Source organism: Polypterus senegalus, chromosome 15 (genome assembly GCF_016835505.1).
Source record: "Polypterus senegalus isolate Bchr_013 chromosome 15, ASM1683550v1, whole genome shotgun sequence".
Classification (NCBI taxonomy): Eukaryota; Metazoa; Chordata; class Cladistia; order Polypteriformes; family Polypteridae; genus Polypterus; species Polypterus senegalus.
The window spans coordinates 119,255,797-119,272,516 of record NC_053168.1 but is presented as its reverse complement, the minus strand read 5'-3'; the positions used below and the strand labels follow the sequence as shown (position 1 = coordinate 119,272,516).

Below are 16,720 nucleotides of genomic sequence, written 5' to 3'. Positions count from 1 at the left end.
AACATCTGCAGAAACAGCTGGATTTATACCATTATTACGATATACTCAGCCACACAAAACGCTGTCCGCATACACTGGTTGGTAAGGCACGACTTACACAGTTTATTATGAAATGGTGTCCAAATTTAATCCTGGGAAATGTCTGTGGCTATGCTTTAATGCCCAACAAAAGCTTAAGATAAACTTGGGTAAAAGAGCTTCCCCCTCATTTCTCCTCCAATCTAGAATCACCCAACAGCACTAGTTTAATTATGTAAGAAATTCCACGCAGATAGGCAACTCTAAAACATTGATTCATCTTCTTCCAACACTTACATGTTAACACCCCCCCAACATTACTTTTCAACTAGACATTTTTAAAACGTAACAGTATGAGAATGACTGTACATAGTTGCAAATGAAACAGAAGCAAATGCACCAGTGTCTGACTATGGACTTTGATACATTAATTTTAAAACAGTAAAAGAAAACTGGTGCTCCGGCTTGGATTCAGTCCATTACCTAATGCTGCAGAGATGGGCACCAAATCTTCCACTACGATAAACTGAATACACAGGCAAAAAACATTTTTAAAAACTAACAAAATAAAAGGTCAACCATTATATTTTACTTCTATTATGTAAAAACTAAGACTACAACATACATCTTTCTTAATTTCTTACACAAATCGAATAACACACAGGTGATTTCCAGCTCTATAATTAAAAAAAAACAAGTTGTTTAAAGTTATTATAAATAAAAAGTATTATGAAAAATCTGAATATTTTTTTTTCAGATAAAGTGATAAATTGTCTGTTTAACCATGCATCTGCAAAAGAAAAAAAAATGTCAGTTAACTTTAACCTGTTTTTCATAAGCTTTCTGTGGAAAGAAAAAAAAAAAACACCATAATGGACATCTGCTGCCCTCTAGTGGATTCGCTTTGGTATCTACAGTATTAAGTATTTAAAATTGAAGCCTATACTTTGGGGCATTATTGAGAGACAGTATTAATAAGGAAACTTCTCTAGATTTTTCTTTAAATCTCTCTGATAAATTGGAGACATCAAAATAGGAAGCTTGCAGCGTAAGAAGAAAATGAACAGTTACTTTTTGGTTAAGTATTCACAATCAATCAATTTTTTTTCTTTAATTATTGATGACTGCAAATGTATGTTTTTGCAATAAAGGAAGTCAACAAGGTGTGAATCTCAAATTCAAATCTGTGACTTTGAGAAATCACTCATCAAATGCATTTGTTAGAACCAGCACCATCTCAAAGTCTCATCCACACTGTAGAAGAAGCACTTGAACAAAAAACACCTTCTCAAAAAATAGCATTTCCAATAGCATATATTCCGAGCAAATCAAATCAAGAAACATGTTTAAATGAATAAATAAATAATGCATGCTCTCTGTGGGAACTCTAGGCGTGTCTTCAAAAAGCTGCTACTACCCCTTAGTTGTTTCCCTTAATTCACACGAATTTCTGGATGGTGTGTGACCCCACATTAGCATAACCGCATGCCCCGTCATCCGTAAAAAGATGGATGAAATATTGGACAGGAGCACAGTACTTACAGATGTAAGCACAATACAAAGATCGCAAAAAGTGAATAAAATTGATTATCTTGTTACAATGGCACCAAAAAGGGGGAGAAAGATAGATAGAGATACTTTATTAATCCCAAGGGGAAATTCACATAATCCAGCAGCAGCAAACCAATACAAAAAACAGTATTAAAGAGTAATAAAAACGCAGGTAAAAACAGGCAAGAACTTTGAATAATGTTAACGTTTACACCTCCAGGGTGGAATTGAAGATTTGCATAGTGTGGGGGAGGAACGATCTCCTCAGTCTGTCAGTGGAGCAGGACAGTGACAGCAGTCTGTCACTGAAGCTGCTCCTCTGTCTGGAGATGATCCTGTTCAGTGGATGCAGTGGATTCTTCATGATTAACAGGAGCCTGATCAATGGAGACCCCTCCTTGTAACTTAAAGGATCTGTTGCTAACTTCTGGGATCCAGAAACCACAGGACACCTTCAGAGGTGTCTTGTGGAGTCTATGCCTTGACAAATCAGATCAAAGTGGGATTTACACGATATTAAGAATGTTGTTTTAGTATTGTGGCTGATCAGTTTATGGCTGTAAGCTCTAGCTGTTAAATAACTCCTTACTGAAAGCAAAAAATACTCCCTTGCATGATATTTTAAGTAACCACTCTGTCTTCAGTGGGAATTCCTTCCATTTCTGCATCAAGATTGCTCCACACCAAGTAACATGTGCTTGACCATGTGTAAAGACTGTCAACAGCCTTAAAATTTGTATTTTTATGTGCGTCATCAAAATTGCAGTCTCGGATGTTTGTTACAATACATATTTACAGCCTTCATTTCTGCATGTTGCACAGTTTTATGATATACACTGTTTTGGAATATACGGGAGAGACTCAAATTTGTGAAATCTAAAACATCATCTGCGAGTCATATATAGATATAAGGAAGATGCATATTTTTAAATTACGCTAATCACAGACAAAAAAAAAACCTGCCAAAAAATCCCACTTAAAATCATTATTTTACCCAATATACAAAAAGTAAATATTTCTGATTGATAAAGACAGACAGAAAAAAAAGCCCTAAATGAGTGATAGTTAAAATTCACTGTTTTCTATATTTTAGTAAGTTTTCTTTTTATACATAAACACACACACACACCTTTTACTTCTAGATGTTATAAGCAAAAAGCTAATACAGTTATTATGAAAGTACATTTTAAATAACTGTGTACTGTGTTTGGAAAACTGTAAGAATGGCCTTAGTAAACAGTAAAATATTCATTAAACTATGATGACAATGAATAAAATTAAACGACTCATACAAATTAATGTCTCCCCCTCTACTCTGCTCAGTATCACAAAGCTGATGTGGCAGCTTTGACATAAACAGTGGGGTTGTTTGTTTATGCAAACAAGCAATAGGGTAAAATAAATAGACACAGAAACATGCAGAACAGATAAATCATGCTCAAATCCTGCCAAGGTTGCAGAGATCATTACAAGAAATTGTCATAGCTTAATGCCGCTCCAGTACCAAGAACCAGCAAGGAAATTCCTTAATGGTCAGTAATAGCACTAAGAAACAGTGTAAGCTTTGACGAGACATTCCAGAAAGGGTCTGAATTAGTAATCAAGACCCATATCCAAAATACATAAACTGCTGTAACAAACATAAAATAAACACCAATTAGGGCCCCAAAATCTCTAAAGAAAATGTTTATAAATAAATGGCTTGCTGGTGTTCCACATCTAAAGACACGTGTCTGCATCATCATTCACATTTACACACCTTAGATTTTTAAAACTTTCTGAAGGTACTTTTGCATGACTCTTTTTTAAAAGCTAATTTTAGCCTTTCATTAATGTCTTATTTGGCTGTCATTTGCATTTACAAGTTAAAAAAAAAAATTTAAATACAACCAAGTACCTTATACTTCTACATATCGCATAGGCTACTGTTAGTAGTGAATGGATGTGCTACTTAAATTAAAAGAAGCAGTATGCAAAATAAAATAAATTTTTTAACATAAAGAAATTTAAATGAACAGTTAGACTTTTGGACTATAAATCACTATTCTTTGCTTCTCTTTTACCAACAGTGTCAAAAGTTAAACAAGAAAGGCAATGGTAAATAGTACGAAAGTCCAAAACATAATGGAAGGTAGTGCAATAACAAAAACGAAAAAAAAAATGTGCCTGTGGGACGTACCAAACTTCTGGTATTTAGTAAATGGTGGTCTGACTTTGTGCCGGTTTTACAGTGGCTAATCACCTGAATTATTACAAAACCCAATTTAGAAAGTAGAATTGCATTTACATATCTGCATAATAATTTTAAAAAGGCATTGTATTGTAACCAATTCCAAAATATTCAAAAAAGTATTTTCTGCATTCACTGAGCAATTCCTTGAACATTTGATTTGTGTATCATCATATCTTATCGATAAAGAAACAGCATTTACCAGTCATTTTATATCCATAAGCTGCCAGCTGTCCAGCCATGTATTCGCCATCTGAGTTATTATGTGAGCAGCCCCATGTCTTCATCCATATCTTTTGTGTACCAGGTATGACACTGGAATTGAAAAACAGTAATATAAGAAAGATGTACAAAGAAAAGGGTGTCAAAAATATATAGTGTTGAATGAAAATTAATTAAATCCACCATAATTCTTTATTTAGCTTATAGAAAAAGAAAAGACAAGTTTGACAAACAAGTTGTCCTACCTACATAGCTTGGTACTTCGTTCCAGATTTGTGAAGAAGTGCTACCTGGATTTCCAACAGTGTCGTCATGTGTCAGGATCAGCTTCTTGAATGAAACACTTTCATTTAATGAGCTTCACTTAGTGCCCTGCAGAATTTTCAAAGCATGTAGTGGTCGAAACTACAAAGTCTTTTAGCCTGTAACAGGAGGCCATACTCTTCAGTTAAGGAATGCATGTGGTTGCTTTTCATTGCAGAGCCCCAAGACCTGCTATGTCTTTCTGCAGCATGGCAGAGTTTGAATGTCATGCGATTTAAATTTAGATTTTACAATAAAATACTACCATTTTATTTGTATTTTATATTTCTTGTTTCCATTGTCTGATGAGGAAGAAAAACCCTAAACACTTTTCAGATATGATATATAGATTTATGAGACAAAAAGAGAGAAGGGGGCAAAGCAGCCCTATGGAACACAATAGAACTTTATTTCTCCCCAGGAGCAAATCTGGCTTTTTACAAAAGCTGAATGAATGAATGAATGAATAAATATATATATATACACACACACACACCCACCAGAAGAAATAAATAGGAAGAAAGTTGTTTATATTAATAAAAAAAAAAATCCCAGTGGTCCCAGTAAGGAATTATGCAGGCGCATTTCTGCCTGTAAAGGAGCCTCAGCAGCTATTCCTGACATTTCTGCTAAATAATACATTCACTGACCATACTCGGTGTGTCAGATAAAGGATATGCAGAATTATTCATAATGACACTCAGTTTTGTTTTAATTCTCTCCTTTGTCACTTCCTCCAGGATATCAAGAGTATGTCCCATAACTGGGTCTGCCCTTTAAATTAGCTTGCTGGATCTGTGGGCCTCACTTGAAGTGATTTTACCAGCACAGCATACCACAGTGTAGACATTTGCACTGACCATCACAAAGTTATTGAAGATGTGAAGGATGCCACTACACACATTACAGGAATGCAATTTTCTAAGGAAAAAGAGTCTGCTCTGCCCTTTCTTCTATAGTTCCTCTGTGCTCCGAGACCAGTCCAACCTGTCACTGATGTGGACCCCCAAATACTAGTAGCAGTGCACAAGCACCATATCCACTCTCTGAATGGTGACCAGACAGAGACGATCATTGGTGAGGTAAAAGTCAATAACCAGTTCTTTGACTTTTGCTGATGTTAAATGCAGACAGTTTTCTTTGCACCAAGAAACACCGTTCTCCACCTGGATCCTACACTCTGCCTCATCCCCCTTACTGATACACCCAATAGAGCAGAATCACCTGAGAATTTCTGCAAGTGACATGACCTAGTGTTACACTTAGCCTGAAAGTGCACAGAATTAAGAGAAAAGGAGGCAAGACTGTTCCATGTGGTGCTCCAGTGTTGCTCACATCCAAATCAGAAACAGTCCTTGAGTCTCACAAACTGTGGTCTGCCCAACAGACAGTCCATTACCCATGACACCATAGGCTTATCCACCTGCATATTTCTAAACGTACCCCTTAAGAGGAATGACTGGATTTTACTGAATCATTGTAGAAATCAAAAAACATAATCCTCAAAGTGCTGCCAGCTTTGTCCAGGTGAGAATAAGCTTTGTAGCGCAGAGAGATAATTGCATCCCTCACTCAAATCTTTGTCCAATAGGCAAATCCAATCACAGACCCCTGAGAGACTCCACTGATGCTCTAACATCATATGAAACATTCTCATCTTGTCTGTACTCTTTTCCTCTAAACTCAACTATTCAGCAAATCTAAAAACAATTTTGTAGTGCTTGTGGCTTCTGGCTTTAGAATTAATCTTCAATGAGGATACACATCAAATAAAAAGTACACAACACAGTATGCTTTACTTTTATCTTCTAGCAGCCTACTCAATAAAGTCTACCAGATTAGTTTAGCAAGACCCTTAGTACATAATGTCAAGATCTGCACATAATCAATGCTTCTACACACTGTTGCAATGAAGTATTTATTTTGCCATTTATTTTTTATTACAGTATTTGCTTCTACATTAGTCACTTGGAGCCTCACCTAAGTGATATCATAGGCTTACTTGCAGTCACAGACGTAGCTATAGATACAAATGCTAGTGGTGTTAAAAGTCAGGAAAAGATTTTATGAAGCTAAATATTTTTTCTGTAAGCCAATTAAAGTGTTTGGTACTTTTAAATATCAAGGAAGCTAGGTGGCCGTATGGTTATTTTGATTAATATTTGCGCGTGGATCAATACTGGATTTTAATTAGGTTCCTTTTTTGGTATCCATGGGTGAAATCATTTTCTGAGGGCATGGTTCCTGGAAGTCGCATCTATGCTTACTAAGCTAGTGTTGCAAGTTATGTGATGTCCAAGATTATTGAACTTAGTTAAAAGAAAACTTCCACTTGCTATATGAGCAGTACCGAGGTTCGGAATCCTTAAAATTCTGCTTTTGACGTTTAAAGTATGTATGCAGTATCGCAGTATTATTTAGCTGTAGCCTATGAAATTGTACAGGTTAAATGACCTTTTACTTAATGATGCAACTCAGATGTGCACAATTCCAAGGTATATTCCGTTCCTGATAAAGTTTTCACTTGATTTTCTTTAACTTTTAAATTTTAAGTCTTTCACTGCCTGGTTTTTGTTGATATTATGTGAAGTGCAATGTTAGCCAATGAATAAGCTATTATTGGGTTGGACTCCTGACAAAAGGAACAAGGTGCAGACGCGAGTCTTCAAATAAACTGCTTAGGAGCATCCGAGTGTTTTATATTTTGTTCACAAGAGAGTTTTCCAGAAGTGATTTATCTAACAATATTTTAATAAAATGTATGTGTTTGGGACATTGTGTGCACATGACTGGATGACTAAACATATGTATTATGCACATGAGTAATGCAAGATATTTATTTCATTTTAATATAGTATTCTAATGTTTGCCACCATATAGTTCTATTCTATCAGACATTTTGGCTTTCCCATTATACATTAATTTATTCTTAGCCGTTTCTACAAACATCTTTAGAAGAGTAACAAATAAAACATTCTGGGTGGACTATTCCTGTAAAACAAGTATCAGTTAGTACGATTTTAAGTTCAGCCATACTACTAAGCAAAGTGTCAGCCCAAGAAGGGCACTATTCAAGAACCCTTTGGTAAGATGTTGACACTAAAACAAGATGCACTTTTAAATAGTAAAAACAACTCATCCTAGTTTTACCTATCTGCCTGCAGGTCTTCTGTGTCCTTGTGCTGGAGTCGTTTTCTCACTCTGGGAACAACATTTTTTCGTGCAAACTGACGCTCATTTGGCAAGGGATCTTGTGAAGAAACCATGTCTTCAATGTCTTCAATCACTGAATCACAAGCAGCTGGCATTTCTATAGAAAGATTAATTTTTAAGGACACAGTTTTATTATATTGAGAGAGAGCAATATGTTTTTTGCAGAAGCCTAGCAATGACTTAATTGCATCTGTGAGAGCCATATAAGGGAGGAAGGATGGATGCAGAGTCTCATCACCTTAACATTCAGGATTTAATAGCGTTTTTACCACAGTTATATTAACTTCACCTGTTTATTGTCTGGTACAAATCTTGTAATCGATTTTTAACCCACTTCCTATTGTCCAAATGACTTGAAATTCTGCACATTGGTGACAATACATGAACCAATAATCAGTTTCACTAACTGATCAATTAATCCATGTTAATAAAGAAATTAGATTTTCATTATATATATATATATATATATATTATATATAAATAAAATACCTCCCTCTCATTTACACACATGTATTCTGTCTTGTCTCCTTCTTTCTGGCCAGTGCCACCGTCTCCAACCCATATAACATAGCTGGTCTCACTACCGTCCTGTAGAACTTCCCTTTCAGTCTTGCTGATACCCGTCTGTCACAAATTACTCCTGACACTCTTCTTCACCCATTCCACCCTACCTGCACTTTCTTTTTGACCTCTCTTTCACAATCCCTGTTACTCTGTACTGTTGATCCCAAGTATTTAAACTGATCCACCTTCGCCAGCTCTACTCCATGCATCCTCACCTTTCCACTGGACTCCCTCTTATTTACACACATGTATTCTGTCTTGTTCCTACTGACCTTCATTGCTCTACGCTCTAGAGCATATCTCCACCTCTCCAGGGTCTCCTCAAACTGCTCCCTACCATCGATACAGATCCAATGTAATCAGCAAACATCATAGTCCATGGGGACTCCTGTCTAATCTCATCTTTCAACCTGTCAATCACCATTGCAAATAATAAAGGGGTCAGGGCCGATCCCTGATGTAATCCCACCTCCAACTTGAATGCATTCGTCACTCCTACCGCAGACCTCACCACAGTCACACTTCCCTCGTACATATCCTGTACAACTCTTAAATACTTTTCTGCCACTCCCGACTTCCTCACATAATACCACAACTACTCTCGAGTTTTTTTTTTTTTTTAGCAAATAACTATTTTTGCAAAAAAATTATGACATCTTTTGGTGTCTCTACGTACAGATTATCAAACATGAGCAAGAAAGGGGCAACTACAAGGCTACGATAAGAAGAGTAACACCACTCCTGAGTACGAGGGTGCACTGTAGATTACATCTCTCTCTTCTTTTAACTCCAGGAAAGACTAATGATCTCACATCCTCTGCCACTGAACCAGAAGTCATGCCACTTCCACTCCAGGAAAATCAACACCGGAAGTCAGCATTCATTGTGGAATCTGAAAATTAGTCTGCAACATTACCACAGCAGCAGCAACTTTGTATTGAAAGCATTTGATTTACTATGATTTTTATTAACTGGAACAACAGTTATCTGGTGCCTATCTACACACCGCTTCAAAGAAGCAGTTCTATCCTTTTGTGGAGTTTGCCGATTTAGGGCCGGTTTATACATCACGCTCAGAACGCGTACGCACCCGCATCATGGCTGCCACGCGTTCCCAGCGTTCATTTCACGCGTCCTCTGAGCAGGTCCTCAGAAATTAACGCGACGCGTGCGCGAGTTGCAGTACCAGCAAAAAATCGGGGGCACAATGTGCTAAAAGTCAGAACGCGACGTCAGAGTCTCTATTTACTATCTACATGTGACAGAAAGCATCTATGCAGATCCTACGGGGATCGATGTGCGTGCTTCGCTGTTTGATGAATGCTTCGATGTGGTGAAGCAAAATGCCGACATACAGATGCATTCGTGGTGCTTCTATATTCAAGCGTCACATATTCCCGATCGTAATGACATGATACATTTTAAAAGTCTCACATACCATCTTTTGTGCCGCCTTTTTTTTTTTTTGCAACTTCACAGCAGCAACATAATGTATAGCGCTGTATTTGAGCCACTGAGAAAAAAATAAAGGACACAGTGGAAACATGTATTTTGTGATTAAAGTGGAAATTTCAGCTTTAATCTCAAAATGTCCACTTTAACCTCGTAGTTTTACTTTATTATTAAAGCAGACCATCGTAAACGTCATCCCAGTTTTTAATCACTACGAGCAGAACAAATGAAATGTATGATATTCCAACTCTCTGCACATTTAGAATCTTTAGATTTGTACTTGATACCACTTTCATGATGAAATGCATTAAAAAGTGTGTACGTTTTAATAATGAATACTGTTAATTACACACATGGGGGTGTCACGGTGGCGGAGCGATAGCACTGCTGTCTCGCAGGGAGTTATGTTGCTGGTATTTCCTGCTTGTATTCCACACTGTGCTCCAGTTTCCTTCCAAAGATATGCAGATTTGGGGATTTGGTGCCGCTAAAATGACGCTAGTGTATGCAAGTGCTTGTATTCACCTTGCAATGAGCTGAGGCCTCATCCAGGGACTGTTTCTCACTCGTGCCCAATGCTTGCTGGAATGGACACATACCTGGATTGATGGATTTAATCAATAAACATAATTTTCAGATATTGCGGTAAGGGGTCATCAGAATTTAATGGGTGTTCTAGGCAACTCACAACACAGAGAAGCCGAACATGTTCTCACTGTGATAATCTCTCACACTGCCAACTGGTGGATTCCTCCAGATTTACATAAAGTACGCGCGCAAGTATAAACACTACAACGCTCGCGTAGCAGGAGCGTCCATGGCAGCATGCGTCGCGTCATGTGAAGTATAACTCCAGCCTAAGGGTGCAAGATAGCGACTTCTAACACTGTCCTACATATATTTGCCAGATAACGCAACTGACTTTGAGGGGAGCTTCAGCAAATACAAACTCCTCCTCACAGACAGCAAAGAGTCATTCAGTGAGCTAAACACCAAGTGCTTCACAATCATGAACTTAAATGGTGATGTGCATCAGAGATGGAAATAAAACTAATGAGCATAGCGCTAACATAAAACATATAGCACCAATTAAGTGTATTAGAATGTTGAAACAATTAGTTTGGTGAATTCAAATGCTTTATATTGCAAACTGAACTTTTTAGTTATATTTATTTTCAGTACACATTCTTTCCTTTGAGTGGTTTCCATACCAGGGAGTGATGGATCCTGCCAATACACTTTCATCGGCTGTGTGGTAGGAGGACTTCAGAACTCTCTTTCACACACTGAACTTCTTCAGCAGTACAAGATGATAAAGGAACTGGATTGTCTTTGTTACCAGAATGTCCGTGTGTGGGGGCCATGACAGGTACAGCTTCATACCACAAAGACATATATAAGAGAAGCAGTAGCACAATGGAAATACCAAGAAAAAATAAAAGGGATATTTAAAGTATCAATCACAAATGTGTAAGAATGATATGTCTAATAGGAGAAACAGAGCAAAGGAATATGGGAAAAGGTATTAACGAGGAGACAGCCTCAGTCCTCTATTATTTGAGATACAGCATACATGGTTTTGTGGTAAATCACGTGGTACAGTCCGTGGCAATGCAGTTTTCAAACAAATAAGCTTGGAGTGCTCGGGCACTGTGCAGATGCAGGGGCATGTAAAAATGTGGACAAGCAGCTCCAAAGTGTCGATGGGGAAAGTGTTAGCACTTAAGGGATCTGCGATTGTGAAAGCAGTATAAAAGGGAAAAGGAGAAGGGCAGGATCATGGCGAACCCAGTGCCAATGAGGAATGGAGGTGGGAAGCCCTGGGCTGACGTCTTCTAAGGGGTGGATTGTGCTTCACTGGGCATTTATAAAGTAGTAGGGGCAATCGCAGTCGCTCCTAGGGATACCGCGGACACTAGGCAAGACATATGGAAGAAGTCGGGCTTGGCGTGGTGTCCTGCTGAATGTTAGAGTTGGTGGCAGAGACCCAAAAAGTTTTTGAATGTTAACTGCACGATAGCGGGTATCTCTGCTTGCTGAGAAGATCTGGATGGGTGAAGTGGCAGAGACACAATTTTAGAAGGAAGCACCAAGGTTTCTGGTTAGTTTTACAAAGGGCAGATTTCTGCCCAGGGTTTTTAACCTCATTTTTATGGAGCCATTTATTTCCTATGATTTTAAATCAACAGTGTGTTTTTGTAATAAAAGTACCATCTCTAGTTTGTTTCTGTGTCCTTATTGCCCAACTATTCTCAGTACAGGTCTAACAACAGTCCAGGGTTCAAGGGAGCACGGCACCTGCAGCCAAACTGGACTATATAATTAACATGGGCATGAAAGAAATTATAAAATGCAGGCTTAGGAGACTATAAATTAAATCAGTATTGACCAGGATTTGATATATGCAGATGATAACATTAATTACAGTAAGTGAGCAACAGTTACAAAGGAAACTAAAAAAGAAGGAAGAGAAAGCCAGAAGCAAAAGGCATAATAATAAATGTGAAGGAAAGTAAAGTGATGAAATAACAACGGAAGAACATGAAGAGAAACTGCAAATGTTTTTTATCTATCTATCCACAAATACAAAAGATGTCAATATGAATACCTGGCAGTAATAATATCTCTCTATTCTTGAGACGAAGCTATTCCCAAGAGATTTTTACAAGTCCCGTGAGACAAGACTATTGCCAAGAGTCCCGCCATTCTCTCAACCAGTTACACGGTCCTTTCATCTCTCATTAATGTGAATGCTTTTGTCAGACACAGTTCTTATGCTCTCAGCTCTTATACATTTTTACATTTTCCTCACATTAACTTCCTAATAAAATACTTATTATGTCCAAATCTTATTCAAGAGTTTCATCCCCAAAAGTTATCAACAGAAAAAAATGAATACATGGGCAATCCTAGCAACAAGAAATGGTCAAATGAATTAACGCGAAAATTGTCAATCGGTTACACGGCAATGACATGTAAAATTTTAACAGACGACCAGAAAGGTAATGTAGTACACCTTCCGTGGATAACATTAGACACCAAAGGATATTTTGATATGCCATTTGTATTAAAACATTTACTGTTTCCCGTTAGAATTGCTTTTCCTATGACAATTAACAAATCACAGGAACAAACAAGTCGATTTATTAGAGAGAAAGAAACAAGATTCACCCACGGGCAGTTATACGTTGCGTTGTCACGATGCAAGTCCAAACACAAAATCAAAATTCAATGCGATATTGATGAATAGGTAATTCAAAAAATTGTTTTTACTGAAGTTTTACTGTAAAAGTGCAAGTTAAAAAAAATATTTGCATGTTAATTTCAAATCCAAACAGAACAAAAAAGTGTAACGCAACGAATAACTTAACATATGACAAATTTTCTTTCAATTTATTACGTTTCACTATTTTTTACTATTGTTAATTACTCACTGTAACGTAAAATAGTTCTATTATGCATATGTAACAATTCCCATGAAAACAACAATCTGTTTAAATTGTACATCCACTTCTCCATACGCGAGCAGCAGATCCGCTAAGTGGCAAGCGCGTAGCACAGGCCCTGGGGTTGACGAGCGAAGAGAGCAGGGGGCCGAGCCCCCTAGTAATACTAAATTAACATCATCCTAATAGGGAAGATGGAATTAAGAACATTCAGTCGATGTACAGGTAGGTTGGTATAACCTGCTTGGCATTGCTGCCTGTCGCACCTCCTCCGGTGCCCATGGGTCAGCTGCAGGGTCTTCAGCTAGGAACCACCATTCACCAACGTTTCGCTCCTTTAATCGCTAGAACGCCTCCTGGTGGCGGAGCAGTGACAGGGACGTCTCCCTGTCACCCCCTGCAGCTGTTATTGGGGTCATTTGTTCTTTCTCCAGCTCCTGTCCTTTCTCCTCATCCAGAGCCAAAAGCTGCCTTTCTCTGCCTCTTCTGCCAGATCTTTAATGGCCTTTCTTAGGTTCCTTCCAGTCACCCCTGCGTCCCTCAGGAGGCGTGTGGTTGACAGCCCCACATACCCTCGGCATCCCACCTCCACTGGGTAGATGGTGGTCTTCCAGCCGGCCTCCCTGCACTCTACAGCCAGCTCGGAGTACTTGGCCTTCTTGTGCTCGAAGGCGGCCTCTATCTCCCCTTCAGATGGAACGGTCAGCTCATCATATGTACCAAAAACATTACATACTGCAGAATCTTGGGCAATACTGTACAAAAGAAAAGATCTAAAACAGCAACTGAAATAAAGTACTTAAGACAAGTAGTAGGTATAACAAACAGTAAAAGGATACGAAATAAAAGATTTTGTGAAGAATTAGAATTGCAACCACTTGAGGAAAACACAGGAAAAAAAAGGCTCCAGGAGTATGGACATATACAATGGCGTGCAAAAGTACTCAATCCCCTTGAAAGACATTCTAATTTTATGTATAACAAAATATTTGCACATATATTTATCCATTCAAGGTTTATAATGTGAACTCTTATGCTTAGATTTCCAAAGTTGAGAACAAATCATTTTCTGTAGATATTAAATTGAAGATGAAAAATTCTAAAGTTAGTTTTTGCATAAGTATTTGAACCTCTGTGCTTTGGAAGCTTGATAAATTCATCACAGACAACACAAAGGTGAAAGTCATTTGGCCATAATTACACTTAATTAAGCACTACTTGCGAGTCCTTGATATCCTTCAGGATATAAAAAGCCCCCTTTGTAAGGGCAATAGTCTTTGTTGGACAATCTTTGCAAAACTGAAGACAAAGGAGTATTCTACTGATGTCAGAAAGTCACTGAAATGAACAAGGCTACAAAAAAAAAAATTCAATGAGTCTGAATGTCCCATTTAAGGACTAGTGGATCCACAATCAGAACGTGGAAGGTTTGTCAGAGTACCCAGAGACTTACTAGGACAGGCCCACCCCTCAAAACTAAACATCTGAGCAAGAAGTCGATTGATCAGAGAAGCTACTAAAAATCCAGCTGTCACTCTCAGAAGTCTGCAGTTCTCTTTGGATGAACCTGGAGTGAAGGTGCAGGGAGGCTGAGAACATTCGCTGATAGAGCGTTGCTGCCCCCACCACACAACGAACCAACCTGGATTGGGACCCAAGTGCGCTTTCAAGGGCTCTCCAAAAAACAGGCCTCTACGGGAGGGTAGCAAGAAAGAAGCCATTCCTTAAGAAGGTCCACATAAAAGCATATGTGGCATTTCCTACAAAGCATGAGAAAGACCCAGTTAAGATGTGGGAGAAGGCTTTACCATCAGGTAAGACCAAAATAAAACTTTATGGACAAATTTAAAAACTACTAACACTGCCCATGACTCAAGAAAAGCCATACCTACGGTGAAATATGGTGGTGGTGGCATTATTTCATTGGGGATGCTTTTCATGTGCTGGGACTGGGAATCTTGTCAGAGTTGAAGAGACAATGGACAGACACAAAAACTGCCCAGTATTAAAGGAGAACTTGATCCAGTTTGCTGTGAACCTACGGCCCGGGAGAAGATTCATCTTTCAACAACACTAATCAAAAGTGGGACATACTAACTCCAAAAAAAAATTAATGTATGTGTAGGGCTTGAGTATTTATGTAAACACTAACTTTTGAGTTTGTATTTCTATGCAAACACTAACTTCTGAGTTTGTATTCTACAGTTAAATATCTACAGAAAATGGTTAGCTTTAACGTTGTAAATGCATTATGTAACACATTAAAAACACTGAATGGATGAAGGTGTACAAATCTTTTGTCAAGCAGAAAATTAGAATGACTTTCAAGTGGATTGAATACTTTTGCACGCCATTGTAATAAGCACGAGTGAAACAAGGTGCCCCAAAAAGGAGTTTAAAATGAAGAGGGAAAGGAACAAAAAAAAAAACGAAGGGGGAAACGGAGAAGGCCATGGAAAGAAGAGCCGCTACAATGAAGTGGATGACCCTGGATCAAGTGAAACCCTGACAAATGACAGAAAAACAGATCTATATAAAACCAATGGCTCAAGACCTCAACAATAGAACGTATAATGGGAGAAGACAGAGTAAGCAAGAAAGCTTCGTTTGTTCCCAGGAGGAAAAATTAGCTTTTATACACCACCTCACTTAGAATTACAGAGTTTCTGTAAAGGATTGCTGCCTAAAGAAGCAGCGTTTAAATAATAAAAATGAGAACACAGACAGACATTCACGGTAAAGTGTTAATTTAATCAATGACACACAGAAATGTCCACAGGCTCTCCATCGTTTCACTTACCGCAGTTTAACTCAGCAAAATAAAGAGTTGAAATCCCCCACACGTGACGCCAAGTAAGTTGCTAGAAAGCGAAAACTGCAGCTCACGTTTCTAAGAAGAGTCGCTGCGCTGGCAGAGTAAATTAGGGGCAACAGAGACAGAACGTAAGAAATTAACTTTTTACTGATCTACACAGAAATCTGCGCAAAATAAAGTCTATCCCACAACTTGTGTTCAACTGGAAGCCGCCATCTTTGGTGCGCGCGCCCGCCCCCAATCTACTCACCGTACGGAAGCTGCCGTGGCTCAAGACTGACGGAAGGCGCCTTATCGAGGTGTTCGCACAGTGATCGGCGCTAGCCGAATACACGGCGGTGGAGTAACACGAATAATTAAAACTGCAGATTATGAAAGAAAGAAAGAAGTCAATGAATGAATGCAAGCGCAGAGGACGAGCCGGTAAACTGGTGCATTTCAAATTATAAAGTAGGTGAATTAATGCTAAATTACTTTTCTTACTTAGAGGCCATCAATGACGGCTCCACAGTAGTGGCCAAATATTGACAATAGAGTCCAGCTACAGTCAGGACAGTTTTAGGCCTCGGACAGATCCCAGCAGTTCAGACCATTGACATAGAATTACTAGACGCCGCATGACCAGCAGCATCGTTCGTCAACGGCGCAGCCATATTGCGAGTGGCACTGCTGTGGAGTGAAGTAATGGATAAAGATGTATCACGCATGTGCTGCTTGGGATTGTACAAACCGCTGTACGCTCCAAACCAGATCCCGGGGGATTACATTTCATAGGTAAGGCTAAACAATTGTTTTGGTTATATTTGGCCATTAGAAAATCCCGTTTTATAATCTTAGCACTCAAGACCACCTTACAATAAAATTAAACAATATTAGTAATATTAAAACAAGAGAACGATAAATCGA

The 16,720-nt window shown here is 38.4% G+C and overlaps 1 protein-coding gene across 1 annotated transcript in view; it reads right to left on the bottom strand.

The window, feature by feature from the left end:
- Positions 1–16,050, bottom strand: part of cdkal1 (CDK5 regulatory subunit associated protein 1-like 1) — an 821,501-nt gene extending 805,451 nt beyond the window's left edge. The window contains exons 1-3 of the mRNA XM_039736195.1: positions 15,800–16,050; positions 7,475–7,634; positions 4,002–4,114 (exon numbers count right to left, since the gene is read on the bottom strand). Coding sequence (XP_039592129.1) covers positions 4,002–4,114; positions 7,475–7,632 — 271 coding nt within the window. The 5' untranslated portion in view covers positions 7,633–7,634; positions 15,800–16,050. The remainder of the gene's footprint in view (positions 1–4,001; positions 4,115–7,474; positions 7,635–15,799) is intronic.
- Between the last annotated feature and the right edge of the window lie 670 nt (positions 16,051–16,720).